Source organism: Pogoniulus pusillus, chromosome 34 (assembly GCF_015220805.1).
Source record: "Pogoniulus pusillus isolate bPogPus1 chromosome 34, bPogPus1.pri, whole genome shotgun sequence".
Classification (NCBI taxonomy): domain Eukaryota; kingdom Metazoa; phylum Chordata; class Aves; order Piciformes; family Lybiidae; genus Pogoniulus; species Pogoniulus pusillus.
In genome coordinates this window covers 6,995,678-7,014,809 of record NC_087297.1, presented here as the reverse complement: position 1 = coordinate 7,014,809, position 19,132 = coordinate 6,995,678, and the positions used below count along the sequence as shown (strand labels likewise).

The 19,132-nt window shown below is 43.2% G+C and overlaps 1 protein-coding gene across 1 annotated transcript in view; it reads right to left on the bottom strand.

The window, feature by feature from the left end:
• The window catches only part of ASXL3 (ASXL transcriptional regulator 3), a 129,078-nt gene extending 121,028 nt beyond the window's left edge, over window positions 1-8,050 (bottom strand). Inside the window, exon 1 of the mRNA XM_064170724.1 lies at window positions 7,462-8,050. Within this exon, the coding sequence (XP_064026794.1) occupies window positions 7,462-7,463 (2 nt within the window). The 5' untranslated portion in view covers window positions 7,464-8,050. The remainder of the gene's footprint in view (window positions 1-7,461) is intronic.
• Between the last annotated feature and the right edge of the window lie 11,082 nt (window positions 8,051-19,132).

Below are 19,132 nucleotides of genomic sequence, written 5' to 3'. Positions count from 1 at the left end.
CTATTGGCTCAAGATGCAGCATATTGGTCAGTAAAGTGATTCTCAACATCACAAGCCTGCTCAGACAAACCTATGCATATAGGAGGATGAGCTTTAAAGTAATGTGTGACTTCTAAATAAGTTACCTTCTGATGCTCAAAAATAATGAGCAATAATCTAGGACATGATCTGGAATGTGTTCTACAGAGAACTATAGCCCAGTCCTCTTAATGAGTCTGTGAATGTTCCTGACAATTCTACAGCAATAGACTGAACTGTGGCAAATGCTGCTGGACAGACACTAAATGCTGCACCACAAAACAAGTCTCAGATATCTGAGGTACAAGATGCCACAGCAGTCTTGGAACCTGCACAGTAACAGCTGGATGCCATATGGTAAAAACCTCATCTAAAAGTTTCTCCAGCATTGATGAAAGCTATACATCAGGGTCTACAGACCTTATCCTGCTGAGCTCAAGCAATTAAAGAAAGCTGAATTCTTGACATTCAAAGGATGAAAACATCAGATCCTGCTCAGTTTCCTGCTCCAATGTCAGAAATCAGAGTTTGCTTAGACCAGAGTGAATGGTATTGCTCTAGATCACTCCAACACTAAGGGCAGTCCCCAATACCAATCAGTGCACAACACCAAAAAGGCTCTTTGCAGAAGGCACACACTGCCAGACAGCTTATTGACTGTCCTGATACCCATGATGTCTGTGCTGAAGTACTATAGTCATGGGTGGATATATTTAGGTATAGTTACATATTTAGGTCTGCTTAATGTATGCTAGCCAGAAAGGCTCATCCTTTCAGATCAAGATTAACTGCAGGTAAGAAGGCACTTCTTTACCGTTTTTACATTTCCAGTAGGTACATCTCCTTACAAGAAAGTAACTCAGAGATAGAAAACTCTATAGCAGGACTTTGCAAAGATGGAGCAGTCTCAGAGGGCAAACACATCAATGATCTGGGTTTCTTTGGGGAGAATGGCTGTTGCTCAAAGTTGTTAAGAGGTTAAGTGGGCTACCTATGGCCAATCTGTTGTCCTTGAGACACATGAGGATATGATACCTGAGCTAACAGGATGAGCAAACAGGCTGACCAGGCTGTGCAGCTTACAGATGGCTCTATTACAAGTTGTTGTTCTGCCTTTGTTTTGGAAGATGACTGCTCCAGAATGAAGGCTATGATAGTTGACTCCTTCAGTCTGTAAGTTCCTTAAAACAAGAATTTGGTCAGTTTCAGTTGGAACCAATGGAATCATAACAAAATACTTTTCACTAGTCACATCTTCTGTCTCTTGATAGCAGAAAACCAGCAACAGAACAAGGGGACACAGTCTCAAGTTGTGCCAGGGGAAGTATAGGCTGGATGTTAGGAGGAAGTTCTTCACAGAGAGAGTGATTTCCCATTGGAATGGGCTGCCCGGGGAGGTGGTGGAGGCACCGTCCCTGGACGTGTTCAAGCAAAGCCTGGATGAGGCACTTGGTGCCATGGTCTAGTTGACTGGATAGGGCTGGGGGATAAGTTGGACTGGATGACCTTGGAGGTCTCTTCCAACCTGGTTGATTCTATGATTCTGTGAAAAGAAGGCTATTGCTATTTACAGGGATTATCAATATTATGATCATCACACCAAGGAAAAGGGAAAACATTTTGAGGCTTACAACATTTCAAACACTTCTGTTACTCCAAAACCAAGAGGTCAAGTTTAGCTAATGACTCTCCAAGTGACTGTAACCTGCTGGTCACAGCATGAAGAACAAAGAAAGGCTCCACCAGGAATTACAGTGAGTCTGACTTTTCACCATGAAGACCTTGTCCAGGCAAGGATTCTGCAATGACCCTGTTTGATGTAGGGAACTGCTGCATTTGGCTAGCAAATAAAAAGCAGCCTAACAGTGAAGGTTGGGTAGGACTTTGGGTGTGGTTAGCAGAAAGCATTTCAAAGTGATTCCAACTGTTCAACATACAACTGACCAAATCACATTTGTGAGAAACTGCTGGAAGAATTAAAAAAAGATCAGTTATTTCAACAGAAGCATGCAGTGTGACAGGAAAATATTGGTTCTTCTACAAAGAAAGGTAAGCCAGAAGCCACTGGAAGCACTCAGTGTTACAGTCAGCATTAAATCATAGCTTAAGGCACCAAGAAGGGCTTCACATTGTTGAAGAACGCTCATCTTGGGGATTCTGTAAGGGTTTTCAGCTATTTACTCTGCTTTGACAGAACTAATGTGACATTATTGAAATCAGGTCTCAACCCTGACTTAATGTCCTGCCTTTCTAAAGGTTTGTGACATTAAGCCTTAGAGGGCACTCTCAAGACTTAGAATCTCATTCCCATCAATCTGTCCCAGAAGAATGCAACAGGTGAGTTCAACCAGATCATATTTATATCTTATATGTAAATAATCTTTTAAAATATTTTTAATACACTAATTTCTGTATGATCTTATGCTAACAAAATAAATATTGACACTTAAAATACAACCCCAGAAGGTAAAGAAAAAGAAACAGAATGTGCAGGTTCAACCTTGTCTAACAAGTGCAAAAATTACTTTGAATAAAAGACATTGGAGGAAACCCTTGAGCAAACCAAAATAAAATATAGCTCTTCAAAGCAGCATTGATTGTGGATCAAAGGGAAAGGCCATCAAAACTTTGCAAGCCAATGTTTCTGCATGTCTAAAAAAGAATTAACTCCGAACAAATATGGAAATAATAGTAGGTCTCTGTTAAGCCAACAACAAAGAAATCCTTAATACCATAAAACAAAGTTATGTCAAATCTATTATTTTTAAAGCTACAAGAAGCTCATTTCACACAATGCTTTAAAAATCTATTTATAGTAACAAAAGCAAAGACTTAAGATAAAAGTCAAAGGGATTATCATCAATGGTCTAGCTACACATGAGTTACTCTTCTGATTTTTTTGTTTTGTTCATGGTCTTCAACTATGAAGATGCAATGCAAAAATACTTCCATACTGCTACACGATCTGTTTCAACTACGCTATCTTAGCAGACCAGATGAAGCAGCTATCAGCTTGTGGACAGCCAGCCACATAAAACAGTCATGTGCAAGCTAACAATTCCAACCAGCTTTTGTTGCTTTTTGTGTTTGGGATTTTTAGCATCGGTTTCCTTAATTAATTAGTATAATTTCCTTAAAGTTTGCATGAAGAAGAGAATAGCTTAATTATAAGTTAAATCTTGCCAGGAGACTAGTGCAAGAAATACAGGCATGAATATTATGCCCCCAATATGCACACGTCACCCAATCCACGCAGACTCTCCACAGCACTGTAAACCACACATTTGTCAGCAATACAATAAAACCTTTCTTCCAGAATGAAATTTGGAGAAGAAATAGCAAAAATGCTGGAGAGGAGATCTAACACATGAATAATCCAACAAGCACTCCTGTTCTCCTTACTGGAATTTTCTTCTGTTTTATTGTCAGCTAGTGTTGGAGACTTAACTGTGTTTCAAAACACCACTTAGGGGAAAGAGAAGAGGGCAATAAAAAGGGCAAGCTATTCATAAAGAATCCTTTTAAAATGTTACCATAAACTATCACCCTTCACAGGCAGATGTTCTACACTTCAGACATAGGCTGAGCTCTACATTTCCAAAGTAACGAGCCTCCACTCACTTTGGTCAGGCTTCTTTCACCTTTCTGAATTACAAGTAAGAAAAGATCCTGTTTGGCAGCCAGATGACAGAAGTTGGATCACTGCTTCCTACTTAAAACTGTTATCAGTTCTTGTATAGCAAAGTATCCTTGGGCATCTATTCTTCTCAGTATTTTTCACTTCAGTATTTTTCACACAATATCTTATGGCATGGAATTATTAAGAGGATGAATTAACTACATCAGAATTTTCAGCAACTGCTTGAAAGTCTTTATGAGTTTAAGAACAGAGGAATCTAAATGGATGCCAGTTTTTTCAACAGAAAGAAATCATTACAAATCACTTGAACTACTCACATGTTTTAACTTTCCTATTCCATTTTTATGAGCTCCATGTATGACCAGAAAACAACAATTTCATCAAATAAGGATCAAGTGACAGAGGAAAGACAGGATGTTTCTCCTCCCTCCTTTAAAGATTTTCTTTTGTTCTTGTTCTTCTAGGTGTTCTATCTTAGTCTATAAGATACAAAAAGCAGAAAAATGGTACAGAGATAATGCCCAGGTCATACAAAGCGTTACTGCAGTCTGCTGCAAAGTACAATGTGAGTTGACTTACTGGGTCTACATCAAAGATATGCCCTTTAGCAGGTTATAAAGACAGGTTACAATTTTGTCTGTAAAAATGCATGTTCTACAAAATGGGTTCTGTAACATGAACTGTGAGTGGTATGCCCCCATTCCACTGATCCTGCACATGCGTTCATTTCTCAGGAATGCTTGTAAGCTGGGCTATGTCTTGCCCTAAGATAAGCAGACTTGCATGAGGAGTAAAAAGTGTGTCACAGACAGAAAGATTCAACTCTCTGCAGGAGACTTCTTCCACAGAATGCAAGTTCCAGTGGAGGACATGCCAGTGCCTCTTGTTCTGCTGCCTGTATTGCAGACAAGGTATTTACAGCAAGAACTGAAAATAATGGGAGTCCTTTCCTGCTTATGTTTTAAAACTTAAGGGAACAGCCTGGAAAAAAAAAAACCACTGCATTGCAGGAACTTCAGTTTTCAAGGACCCTTTAACCAAATACCCAACTAAATGCAACACTGACTGACAGTTTAGAGCCTCACAACTGAAGACTTACATGTTACAATGTATTTTAAGACTGTCATGTAATACATATTTTTAAAGCACTTCTGCTTCTTTCATTGTGAATGTGGGAAATGGAGAGCTGTGTAACGATTCCAGGCTGGAGTCCAGTTTTTGTATTCCTTTTATCCATAACTATAACATGGTGCATTATGAGTTTCAATATAGACTGCATATAGAGACATGACCATATCCATTTCTCTCATAATTACTGTAAGAGACACAGCAATAGAGAGTAAATGAGGCTAGAGTGTAGCCACAGAAGGAAGATGATTTTATGACTATGAAACAGAACTACTATAGAGATGCTGTTGGTACCATAACTGCCTCTCCCACAGATTTCCTGCACAGCTTTGAGTAAGGTACTTAATCATTCCATGCCTCAGCTCTGCATGGGTAAAGCAGAGGTCAAAATACTTAACTTCATAGGCATGTTTTAAGTATAGAAACATTTGTGTTCGGGAAGCTACTGAGTGTTACTAATAATAGCTATGCATGTACAATTGAAACATAACAGAAAAAAATGTATTTTAGCACTGACTTAGAAAGGAATATAAGAAATTAAGTAGGGCACCTTACATGCAACAAAGTAAAATTAAAAATCACCATCTCTAGTGCTTAAGCCTAAAGTATTTGAGAAACTAGCAGGCAAGTAAGTAATTTCAAGTCCAGATTGTAATACTTGGATGTACACAAAAGAGTGAAAAAGCAATGCCTGCAATGTCACCTCTATCATTTCATACTTCTTAGCATCTCACTTCAAGAGCCCAGTATTGCTGTAATGCAAGGGCTTTTGTGGAAAACTTAATAATCCATAGCCATACATTTGTTGTGTGTATTAATTCAACCTCTTGTTCCTAAAAATAATTCATCAGCACAATTTTTTACAACATATTGATTTACGTAACTCATGAATCGTTTTTTTGTGAGTAGGTATCAATCACTTCTTTGTTTACTTGTCGTTGGAAAGAAATTGATTTAATCAAACCTTGCAGCAATACATTATTGATGTATCCAGAGAAAACGAAGTCATAATGAACCATCAGGGTCCTAACATAAAACACTGTAAGGAGTGGTAATTTTGTCTTCAGTCTTTCATTGTGATTTGCAAACACACGTCACTGCACAAGTAAAGCTCAGTGCAGGGCTGTTGTTGGTCTGAGCAGTACAACATATTACTCACATAACAGATTTAGGCTAAGTGCTCCATAACTTGGCCACCCCAGGCCACGCAGAACCACACTGTGGACGTTCTATCTCTCCACAACTTATATACCAGCAGTGTGTCTTTTTCACTTGATTTTAGCAAATCATAACCCCTCTGGAAGCAGTGTGAGGTGATATGACATCATTAAAGCTAGAGAGTGTTAGCCCCTCTCCTCAGTACTGTCTCAGTCTTTGTTCTCCAGAGGCTTTAAACTTTTGCATGTATCGGACCACACTGGAACAACAATTTTACTCCCTACACAATGTAATTCCTGTATGCACATTAGTAAAACAAAATACAGCTTATACAGGCAACTGCAGCAGCATGTGAAGAGAGCACTTACAATGCCATTCATGTATTTCCGACTTTTGAATACATGTTGCCAGTTTAAAGCACAGATAAACAAGTACTCTAGTAATATCCACTGCCAAGATTACTTGGCAAAGGTGAGCGTTTTGCTGCAGTTAAACTTTTGATAAAACAACGAGAAATAAGAGGATGGTAGCAAGGCTGTACCAGAACATTTTTACCAAAGCATATTACAAAACGTTGTAGGTTGAGCAAGAAGCCACATCAGAATTTAGCACTGACCAAAGCGTACAAGAACTACCTCGGTACAGCTTACAGAGACATCTATAGGTAGTGTCTGCCTAATACTTTATCATTACTTATATAGGTGAGAGAGTCTGAACTCCCTATGCAGGAATTGATAAAACAAGGTGAAAACATTTCTACAAGAAAAGCACTTAACGACTAAACAAATAGTAGTAGCTAAACATCAATACCAACTGCTGAAAACACGTGCACCCTTAGCGCAGGCACATTACTTAAGACTGTATCAGAGATGGATGAAATGTGAAGTTTGTGCAGGTACAACAAGCAACATAACCAGCAGTCTATCTTTCTAGCTTTGGAATCTTTCGACACACCAAACTAAAGCTGAACCAGACCCAACTTTGCAATAGAGCCCCACGCAAACGTGTACAACCATACACGTTGTACTGCACACAACTATTTGTTGTAAAATCCCTCGAATAGAGAGCGCCCGGACAGACTCCAGAACTGAAAACCAACACAAACAATGTGCTCCATTACACTCAGCAAACAATCATACAGAACCATGAAAACAGATACAGCAGGGTAAGGGAGACAGTTTCTTAATGAAGCAGGGATGGACTATGTCTCCGGAGCCACAGCGCCTTTGCAGAAGTGGGTTTGATTGCCCTAGGTTTTTCCCGGCTCTATGGGGGAAGCAGAGAGGGTGAAGCGAAATCCCAGGACGGAGTTCTCTCTAACGTCCTCGCCCCTCTCCTCCTGTTTGCGCTAAAGGAACGAAATGGCAATTCCCGGATATTTCACTTTCCTCTAGAATTAAAAGCAGAGATTTTCTTGGGATGCCTGATGCACGAACTTGCCGAGATAGAAACAGTTTCTGGGTATGTACACACACGCATGCAAAAGAAGAAAAGAATCGGCATTTCCTCACACATACATCGAGGAAGGGCTGTAGCTATTTCTCCACTCCAGACGGGGACCGGAGGAGAGTCGAGGGCTGCCCGTGCCGCCAGCTCGGGTTCACCGGACTAGGAGCGGAGCGGGCTGCCCGGTACGCTCTGGGGGGAGGCAGCCCCTCACCAAGCCCCCTGAAGCCCCCTTCAGACAACACAGGGGGGCACGCCCCGGCTCCCTCACGCCGGGCACCCCCGGCCTCTCCCTTCACGCACTAACTCGCACGAGCTCCCTCGCACACACCCTGGCACACGGCATTCCCTCCCGTTCACAAACGCACACTCCCGCACGGGCACCCCTCGCACTCACGGGCACTCCTCTGCGCTCCCTCACTCTCCCTCCGTTCTCCTTCTGGCCCAAAGTCCCTCACACACACTCCCTGTCCCTCATTCTCCTTCTGGCCAGAAGTCTTTCTCGCACACTCCCCCTCACACACGCACGCTCCTGTGTCTCTCCCCCTCCTTCACTCACTCACTCACTCACACGCACGCTCGCCCCAGCGGCCCCAGCCGCCGGTAACAAAGCGGCGGGCAGCGCGCAGGGCTGGCGGCGGCGGGACGCGCGCAGCGCGCACACACACACAATGCTGCCGCGGCACCTACCAGGCGGGCAGCCTCGGCCCAGGTGCGGTCCTTCTTCTTCCTCTTGTCTTTCATGTTTGCATCTCATTGAGGTGGTTCTTGGGGGGGAGGGGGGCGGGGGAAGGGCGGACCGGGAAGGAGGCGGGGGGGGGGGGGGGGCCCGGAGGGGTTCCGCACGGACAATGATACGGTGACACCGAGCTCTGGAGCCCCCAGGGCGGGGGAGGAGGAGACGGAGGAGGGGAAGGAGGAGGAAGGAGGAGGGGAGAGGGGGCCGGGCCGGCTCAGCTCCCCGCAGCAGCGGCGGCGGCACAGCTGACAGCTTGAGGGATGCTCCGCTACGCTCACAACAATGCACTATGACGTCACGCGGGGGAATGGCGCCCTCACCAAACAACCCCGTCGCGAAGCGGCCGCCCGAGAGCATTGCGCCCGTCCCCAAGCCTCGCGAGAGCGGTCGCAGCGCCGCTCTGGCCCCGGGCCGGGGAGGGAGCACGGGGGGCCCGGTGCAGCCAGAGCCGCGCTCCCCGCGTGCGGCGGGACGGGAGACGCCGTGGCGCGGCCCGGTCTCAGCTCCCGTGGGGGCCGGACTACACCTCCCGTGGTGCAGCGCGACGCGGCGGGCGGGGCCTCTCCCCAGGGATGCGGCGCGGCGGGCGCTGCCGGGGCGGGTGAAGCGGCGGCGGGCCGGCGTCGCCGGGTCGCTAGTGTTGGCGCCGCGGTTTGCGGCTGGGGCCCATTTAGTCTCCCCTCTCACAGGCCGCTGCTCTCTCCGGGTGTTCGGTAAAACCCAGCAGAAAATAGGGCCTGGCCCTTTCCCGGCGTGAGAGCTTCTCGCTGAAGATTACTTACGGTTGGGGCAGCCCTCGGCAGGGCCGGGCCGGGCTAGCTGCGCCGGGCGGCGATGCGGGCAGTGCCGCGGGGCGACTGTGGCGCCTGTGACCGCGGTCGTTCCCGCCGTTGCCCTCCTCGCGTCGTGCCGAGAGCTGGCAGAGCGAGCTCTGGCTAGACGGGTGCCAGCTCGGAGGGATCCCGAGGTAGCGTTCCAACTCCTTTTCGTGTCGAAACAGGAAAGAACGTCTTGTGCCAGTGTAAACAAAGGAGTTGATGTGGTGGGCTCATGAAACTGCTGAAGGATGTTCTCTTCTATTGGGTGACCGAGGATTAAGATACCCACGAAATGCGAAAGATTTAGCACACCTTCCTGAGCTGCAGGATACTGGCACGTAGGGCTTCTCCCCCACTTCCTCCCTTTCCTCAATATTGGAGCATATTTGAAGTACTATTGAAATGTGTTTGGCGTTTGTTGCGCAGATTGAAACGAGTTTGAAATTATTCCGGCTTTTGTGTATCCATCTGTTCAGTCCCTGCTCCCTGCATCCCTCTCCCAGCAGCGCCTCTGTGCCGCCCTGCCTTTGGGTACATTAAAACACGTTCTCCCACAAACGTACTGAGGAAACAAACAAACAAAAAAAATCACTTACAGTGACCGCAGTGCTCAGGCTAGAAAAGGACCAGAGCAGTTCTGAAGGGAGCAGAGGTGGTGGCCTGAGCACGTTCCCAAAACACTTTGGAAGAGTGCTCACATGTGTACGGTGCTCCTGCTGCAGGCAAATCCCACTCCTCATCCTTTCGGCGGAAATGGTAGAGGGAAGAGAGTCAGTCACCATGACATCTCTACAGATTTCATAATTCGTTCCCACCTAAATGAATGTAAACCCATCAACAACAAAAAAATTATAAACCAGCTGCTGCTGATTCCAGACTTTTGATCCCAGACTTCAGTACTGATCAGAGGGTCTGAATAGGGCTCAGAGGTGTTCTTGAGAAGCATCATTGTTTCAGCTGGAGTGATTCAGTTTCGAAGCAGGTAGGTTGTGTACAAAATTTTAGAACCATCCTGTTGTGGAAACAGGTACATATCTCTGTCTTATTTACTGAACACCTTTGTTACCTCAGGAACTTTAGAAAGGAAATGTTTGCTATTAGTATAACTTCAGTGTCTGTTTCATGTCTTTGACTTTGCTTTCTGCCTTTTATGTCCCTATTGTACTACATTTTTTCTTCTTTTTTTCATTTCCTTGCCTTTGGCAGCTTTCCATCCCTACCCCATATAGGCTTCATTCACATCTTATACACCATGCTAAAAGAAATCTGTAGTAATTAAGTACCTCATTAAAATTGCCTTTGAAATACCCTCATTGTTTTTAGTATTGAAACTAGAGAGAAACAAAAAAGCACAAGCAGGTGTATCAGTCACTCCCATCATCAGTGGCTGTTTTAAGACTGAAAGAAATGTTCTGCATTAGATCCACAGCTGCTTGTAGACGGGTGAGGGTTTAGTTGTAGATCCACTTGCTTCACATAACATTAACTGAACTTCCATTACTCTGGAGAGCTCTGATTTTGGATAGAGGGGTACATTTGTCAGGTAAAAGCAGCTGAGGGAGCCTCTAACACTCATCTGATTTTGTGGGTTTTTTGGGGATGATTTGGGTTACTTCTGCTATTGCTTGTTGCAGTTGGGATCAGACTTTCATTTGTTATTTCCATGGACATGTGTAATAATCTTTTTGGTCTCACACCTCTTCTGTTCAGTTAGGGAAGAAAAGAGACAAGTATTTGTGCTGCCATTAATTTGCATCATTCATTCAAAATGGTGCTCCAAAGTTCCTTCTGTTGTTCACATGCCATGGAATGGGTTGGAAATCATATGGTCACACAATGGCACTGGCTTTGCTGGAGACAGAAAACAACTTCTGGTTGCTGGATCAGAGCAGAGACCTGCTGTGTGTTCTCTGTGTTTTCATTATTAAAAAAAAAAGAATCTGGTCTCCTGACATGATCTTTTTTCCCTGCAAAAAATGTAGCTGTATCTAATAAAGATTGCCAGTGCACACAGAAACCAAGTGACTTAACAGAGCAGTTCACTGCTGCTTTAGAGGAATTAAAAACCATCTTGAGTCTAGAAGCACTGCTGAAAAAGGTCAAGTTCAGCTTCTGGAAGAAAGCATTTGCTATTGATTATAGATAGCATTTACTGCATGCTTTGGACCCAACACTGCAAGAGATCATAACCATTGTGTCTCCAACTGAATTGGCAGAAAGTCTCTCAGGATCTGGAGAACAGGTTTTAGGAGCGGCAGCTGAGGGAACTGGGGGTATTTAATCTGGAGGACATGGGCTCAGGGGAGACATTCTCACTCTCTACAACAAAGAGAGCTGTAGCAAGGTGGGTGTTGGTCTCTTCTCCTTAGTAACGTGATAGGTTGAGAGGAAGTGGCCTCAAGTTGCACCAGGGGCCGTTTAGGTTGGATATTAGAAGAAACTTCTTCACTGAAAGGGTTCTTAAACAGGCTTCCCAGGGAGGTGGTTTAATCTCTATGCCTGGAGGTGTTTAAGAGTCGCAGAGATGTGGTTTAGCACCAGGCATTAGAGTTAGATAATACTTGCACTCCATCTTAAAGGTCATTTCCAACCAAAACAATTCTGTGGTTCTATGAAAATTGAGAGGTGATGAACTGCATTCAAACAGCGGCCGCTAGAGCTACGGCTAAAAGCTAATAGGAACATGTGCGTGTTTAAATATACTGCTGCTGTCTTTGTGACACATTGTAAACCAGATTGGGTAACTTGCAAGTACTGCAGAAAGATGTTCTATTTAAATACATAATTAATTTCTACCTAAGCAATATTTATGTGACATTACAGTGCCAGATGTTACTGTTTTGACCATGGCTGGAAGCATCTATTATGGATGCATTTATGTCCAATTTTACTTGCATCAGAAGATCAGTCATATGTTACAAACGTGACACTGGACACTGGTTTCTGAGCTGCAGTATTCAGAACAATGCAATTCTGCACCTAAGTATAATGCATTTAGCTGTGATGCTATAGAAGTTTGGCACTTGACATTATCTAGTGAGCTACCTGAAAAACATTGTTCTTGTTTCCTGCATAGGAAATGACTTTTGAGATATATCAGTGATTTTTTAATTGTGTACAGTAATAGTCTTGTTAAGCAGAAACCTGTGAACCGCACTACATATGCAAATGTGTGTGTATATATATATATGCACACATTGCTTCAATACAACAAAACACTGCTCCAGTACAAACCCTAGTTTCATCTCTTACAAAATAGTATCAGCTATTCCACAGAAATGCCATGTGTGCAAAAGGATGTATTCACAGCATGACAATTCAATCTACTGTGCCATTTCTACAATGGAAATTATATTCTCTGCAATTGGATGCGAGATACTGAGTTACAAGATCATTTCTAAAATAGCCCAGAATGATCCTAATGGAGACACTGCATTTTCTGAATTAGTTTCAGCACAGTGGTGACAAAAAGCAAAGCTGAATACTTGCATTTGTGTGGACTTAGGAAAGCTGGACAAAGCCGTAGTGATTGACAACCATTTACAGATACTGACGTCATAGCTGCACAGTATGCTTTCTACCCTTGGTTTAAAGAATCCATACTGCCAAGTACCCAGACAGCTTGAGTTTTACAGCATTTATTACACTTAATGGAACTTTTCTCTTTTAATCATACACCATATGGACCTGAATCAACATCCAGAGCTTTTCAAATATGTTAATAATTCTCAATAACAAGCTTGGGATCTAGTGTTATCTGAATGATGTTACTGTATTTGAAAAGACTCCTGAAGCTGACCAAAAAAACCCTGCAGGCTGCATTTCAACATGTCAATACAAGAGGGCTGAAGCTGAATTTTGCTAAATGCTAAATCAGATACAGAGAGTATTCTTTTCTTGAGCACGTCACCTCTGCACTGGGATCAGAAAAGGTCACAGAATGTGCGGAAGAGCTCTTCCTTCCCAGAAAAAAAGTGACAAGAAATACAACTATATTTTTTCAGGTCTCAAATCAAGGTGTACATTGTCCCTTCCTAACTGTGCAACTCTTGCAGAGCCATTAAGAAGAGTACATTGTAAAATCTAAATTTTACTGGAGACATATCTCAACAGAGCAAATGTTCAAACAATGAAGGCTTTGACTGTGAACAGCCAGGGGTTATACTGCTGTATAACTGTCATTACTTTTGTCTCAGAGCAGGAATGGCCAAACCCTGTAAATGAAGGGCTATTTCCTTTACTCTCTCCTAGCCCTCCAGCAGCCAGATAAACACTCAGGTCTTTTTTTTTTAATGGCATTGCAGCTGATCCAATAAACCTCATTGCAGCTACTCTGAGGTCCACTTTACTATCCCAACAGATGAGCAGTGGTACCCCTAGTGGTACCATGCAGCCACCTGCCAGTCAGACTACCTCCAGGCAACACTTCCCTCAGCCATGCTGGCCATCACTTTTTCATGCTACAACTAAGGAGCCACTTTTCCCCAAATCCTTGGGAACAGTTTCTAAGAGAAAATCATTATGTTTGAACCATGAACAGTTTACAAGACACCATAAAAGTGCTGGAAAGAAAACATTTCTTTGTGCATATAGTACAAAAGAGTAGGGAACTTGCCTCTGAGGCATTGCACTCCAATTGCATACAGATCACACACGTTCTGGCAGTTCTGTTAACAACAGAAAGGCTCAGAGGAGCAGGAACTGTCTGCAGATGGCTAGCAAGATTACTTTCATTTTTATATGACACAGTTTAGGCAAATCAAAACCACAGCAGCTGATAGTTTATCTCATCTGCTCTCTTTTAGATGCCTATCTAGCTGATTATATGGAAGTTGCTGCATGGATTATAAATATGTTTGCTGCAATTACAGGAGAAGATTTTAAAGCTATTTGCTTGTAGTGTCTGATTTAACAGAAATTACATCTCTTCCTGACTAGAAGGTGATGAGGAATTCCAAATGCACGAATGCTGTCCTAATTCTGTTTCAGCCTACAGGATGAACTTCACCCACAAGATGGGTATGTAATGAAATGTCAGCTCAAGCTGCATGGAATTTTAAGGAATTGTCAAGGTTTTCCAGAGGAATTACAAGCAAAATCTATGCATCATGCTCATGGTAAATCCCAGGTTGTCACAACAAACCAACAATTATAGGACAAGTACTGGCAGACAGAACTTAATACAAAGGTCTGTAACATAGTAGTAAGATCACTTACCAAAATTAAGATGAGTCACTCATGCAGTACTATTACAGCCTACCCCTGAATGACTGACATCACAGTCCCTTTGGACAGTTACTCAGACTATCTAACTGTCTCTCTGTGATAGACACCATCATAAAATGACCAAGCAGAGCATTTATATTGTGTGACATCTGCTGCTATGGTCATTTTCTTGTCCGTTGTCAGCCAAGAATGAAAGCTGTAAGAATTAGTACCATTTAACTTCTTAACAATGTGTTTTCTTTTCTGGGAATAAAAGATCATCAAATTACCTTGCAGCTCATGAAGAATGAGAATGTTAAAGGAATTTCACAGCCAGCCTAAGAAAAAAAAAGCTTGGAACACCTTCTCAATGGACTAATGACACATTTAAGGAGTAGTTGTATGATAGGTGTATGATACTACGTAATCACATAAATCATTTTCCTAAACTAATGCCTGGAGAGCTACACACCCTGAGTTAAATGTTGCTAGGCTGAGGATCTCCAAGCCTGCTGTAGTAGCACAATGGGATACAAACCCACTCCAATGTCACAAAAAGCAATAAAAATCGTTCTTGTATTATGGATCTGCAATTCAAATTTGGCTTTGTAAGTACAAACCCCTAAAATCCTCTGAAAGGGGGAGTCAGAGTTTATGTTGTCTGTCAGGCCCCTTGGGGCAAAGGACAACATACATAGAAGCTGTTTCTGGGATGCGTACACACCTGCTTGCACCTGCTTGCCAGGGGCAACTTAGGAATATTTGAATTGTTTGACATAAAAGATTGCTTTCTTTTACCTTTTCTGCAGTACAAGACAAATGAAAAGACAGTCTGGTCAGCCTCCTGCTAGCCACAGATAACTCTCTGCATGCATTAGAAACTTCTAGATAATGAAACAGCGTGGAGATAAAAAGTTCAGTTTATTAACATCACAGACTTCTTTAAAAGAATACAGTTGGCTCAGTGTTGGTGATAAACAGCAGAGGGTATTTCTCAGAGGCCCTGATGGAAAAAAAAACCACCAACCATCAAACCAAAACAGATTCAGTCTGAGGAAAGCTCTTTGTGTCCAGACACTTGCAGACGTGGTGGTGGGTTTTCTCCTTTGCTGCTCCTTTATGTCTGTGGAAACAACCATCAGTTACACCACATAACACATGATACAGCAGCACAGGTCAATAAACAGCTGTGGTTTGGGTGTATTAGGTTGCATTTCTCTATTGGAGCTCTGCTGACTTTGCAGAACAACAACCATCTCTCGTGAAGATTGCAGAGCAATCTTTATGAGCTTGGTCCAATTCTGCTGATTAAGGCCCCAGCTCTGCCAGAGACCCCCATTAACATCCATACTTCCAGAATCAGTGCCATTTTACATGACATTAGATATTTAAGTCTAAAAATTATAAATGCCAACTACAGACGAAATAAATGGTTATAAGGATGACTGTATTATCTTAGTAAAAATGAATGTGTGCTAATCTGGGGCTGGGAATCATAGAATCAGTCAGGGTTGGAAGGGACCACAAGGATCATCCAGTTCTAACCTCCCTGCCATGGGCAGGGACACTCTACCCTAGATCAGGCTGCCCACAGCCTCATCCAGGCTGGCCTTAAACACCTCCAGGGATGGGGCCTCAACCACCTCCCTGGGCAACCCATTCCAGGCTCTCACCACTCTCATGCTCAACAACTTCCTCCTCACCTCCAGGCTGAATCTCCCCACCTACAGCTTTGCTCCATTCCCCCCAGTCCTGTCACTACCTGATGGCCTAAAAAGTCCCTCCCCAGCTTTTTTTGTGGGCCCCCTTCAGATACTGGAAGGCCACAACAAGGAATGGTCCTTGGCAGTGTGATGTTTTCAAAAGCATCCTTTTAAAAATGTGAGTTTGTGAAGCTAATCTTAAGAAAGCTAATTTGAAATCACCATTTTAAAATGAATTAAGCACACACTCAGGTGATTTTGTTCTGGTAGTAGAATTAGCACCTACAGATGTTCACTGTCAGGACTGCCAGTTACCTCCATAACTACACTGGGGTTTATACAGCCATTGTAAAGTTTATGGATTGGAAACACTTTCACCAAATGATGACAAATGACTGGAAGGCTGGTTTAGAAAATGGAAGGATTTGCATGGCAGATGACTCCTCTTTTTGGGAGTCTGAGATTGAGGCAGGGACAGGAAGTAAAGGTTACAAAGCGCATTATAAGTAAGTGTGCAATTCATAACAACAGTTTGTGGACTGTGAGCTTTTTAGATCAATCACTTCAGAGAGCTGCCTTTTAGGTTAGACTCGACAAAGATAAAGGGAAAACCTGTAAAGAAGTTATTTTAGGAAATGAAAGAAGTTAAAGAATCCAACACATGTTAACAGGAGAATATCACTTCTGATCAACTGCTTTTGTAGCTGACTAGGTTGAGTAGAGCTCAATTTGCATTTAAGAGACAATTAAACTAATCTTATCATCTTCTGCATTCATCCTGCTAGAATGTATGAAAAAGAAAAGAAAACAGCTATGCATAATCACTGAAAATGATTGCAAAATAATAATATGCTGCATGCACAGCATCTACCCTGCCTTTATGAGGGCTAGCTATTTACACAGACATGGGAGAAGGAACCAAAAATAAGAGGGTTTATACAAAAAGTAGAAATTGCCCTTCTTTATTTGATATAAAAGATCTAAATTGGATATTTATATAAAACAAGGTCACTGGTAGAAGGAGTGCATTACAAGCAGTTTTTCAGAGCATACAACAATGTTCTATATTAATAAGCATTGTGAGAAGGAAAACATCACTTATACCAATTCAGCTATAATTCAGATATAATGATATTTCAGGCATAGAAATTGGAGTGTTACAGCTCAGCAGCAAAAGGCATACTGTAAAACTTCCTTAAAGAAAACACTGCATATGCTGGCTAAATTCTTGCATGGAGATTTGCCATTGAGCAAGGGGCCAGCCCACAACCTATACATCATTTACGTGGCATGCTGCAAAGCAATATACATGAGCTGTTGTGCAATGGAATGCCAAGGCAAAAGTGCAAAGGTGGGGTTTTAATCCACCACCTGACAGAGATTACTGGTATTTTTCAGATGATAGGTACTCACTACATATACTGCAGCTATATCCAGTCCCAGGTCCATTCAGCCCATCCTTGCATGTGTCCCTGCAATTTTAAAGGAAAATTGTTCTTTTCCAAATCCAGAGTGGTCAAAGGTTGCTAACAAGGATCCAAGACTGTTCCCCTAATTAACTCTTCTGAAGACCAGCTCTGTCCATGTTTATGTGTAGGATTAAGTTCATGCATCCATGAGGTGATGGTAAGAAATATTCCATAGAATCATAGAATTGTTTGGGTTGGAAAAGACCTCTAAAATCATTGAGTCCAGCTGTTGACCTAACACCACCATGGCCACTAAGCCTCATCCCAAAGTGCCATGTCCATATGTTTCTTGAGCGCCTGTAGGGATGGTGACTCCACCACCTCCCTGGGCAGCCCATTCCAATGCCTGACCACACTTTCTGTGAAAAATGTCTTCCTAATCTCCAACCTAAACCTACCCTGGCACGAGTTTAGGACATTTCCTATTGTTCTGTCACCTGATAATAGGGAGAAAAGGTCAACCACCCCCTCAGTACTATTTCTCCTGCTTACAGACCAAAAAGGGCTAAGGTGTCTGAAGCAAGCTCAGGCATAAATGCCTTAGTCCAAAGTCAACCCCCCTCAAGCTATTCCCCAAGATCTTCCTTGCCTGGAAATGTGTAAAGTCTTATGGAGCCTGGGTGCTGCCCACTCCACGTGTGCCTGCTACCACACTGCTTCAGTGCTCACCTTCTGTAAGCAGCCAGGCAAGGCACCTAAAGTTCTGCCTTAGAGGTAATAAGCAGGGTGTGATCATAGAAGCATAGAAACATAGAATCAACCAGGCTGGAAGAGACATCCAAGATCATCCAGTCCACCTAGCACCCAGCCCTAGCCAGTCAACCAGACCATGGCACTAAGTGCCCCAGCCAGGCTTTGCTTCAACACCTCCAGGGACAGCAACTCCACTACCTCCCTGGGCAGCCCATTCCAATGCCAATCACTCTCTCTGGCAACAACTTCCTCCTAACATCCAGCCTATACATCCCCCAGCACAACTTGAGACTGTGTCCCCTTGTTCTGTTGCTGGTTGCCTGACAGAAGAGCCCAACCCCACCTAGCTACAGCCTCCCTTCAGGTAGTTGTAGACAGCAATGAGGTCTGCCCTGAGCCTCCTCTTCTGCAGGCTGCACACCCCCAGCTCCCTCAGCCTCTCCTCACGGGGCTGTGCTCCAGACCTCTCACCAGCTTTGTCTTCCTTCTCTGGACACATTCTAGTATCTCTCTTGAACTGAGGGCCCCAAAAATGGACACAGCACTCAAGGTGTGGCCTGACCAGTGCTGAGTACAAGGACTCCTGGTTACACTAGTGAGGTACTGAAAGAAAACAGCCTACTCGTAATCAAAGCATTAAGCAAGATGCCTAATAATCTATCTCTGCTGCTGAAAAAATATTAGGAAGCCATTGTCTTATTTAGCTACTTTAATGTTGTAGTTATATTTTTACAAGGAGTGAATAAGCTAGCTAGAATGTATGGATTTTCTTTCATAAGGTCAAGTTTCACTTAAAATTGCTCTAGCTTTCCTCTTGTGGTTACCCATACATTATTAAAGCATTCTTTTCTTTTGGCATTTCCTCTGCAGAGAAGAGACTGGAACAAGAGTTTCAAGTTCCAGAATAAATGGAGGACAGTTATTCTGGTCTGAACAAGAAAAACTGTGGTCAGCATAGTCAGGATTGCCAAACAGATTTGGGTTTTGTTTAAAAAAAAAATTAAAATCCTGTGAAATCCCCCAGGGCACAGAAGGGTAATGCTCAAGTCGAGATGCTGCAGTCTCACAGAAATTGTACACTCAGATCCTGGCTCCACTCCCTCTTTGAATCCCTG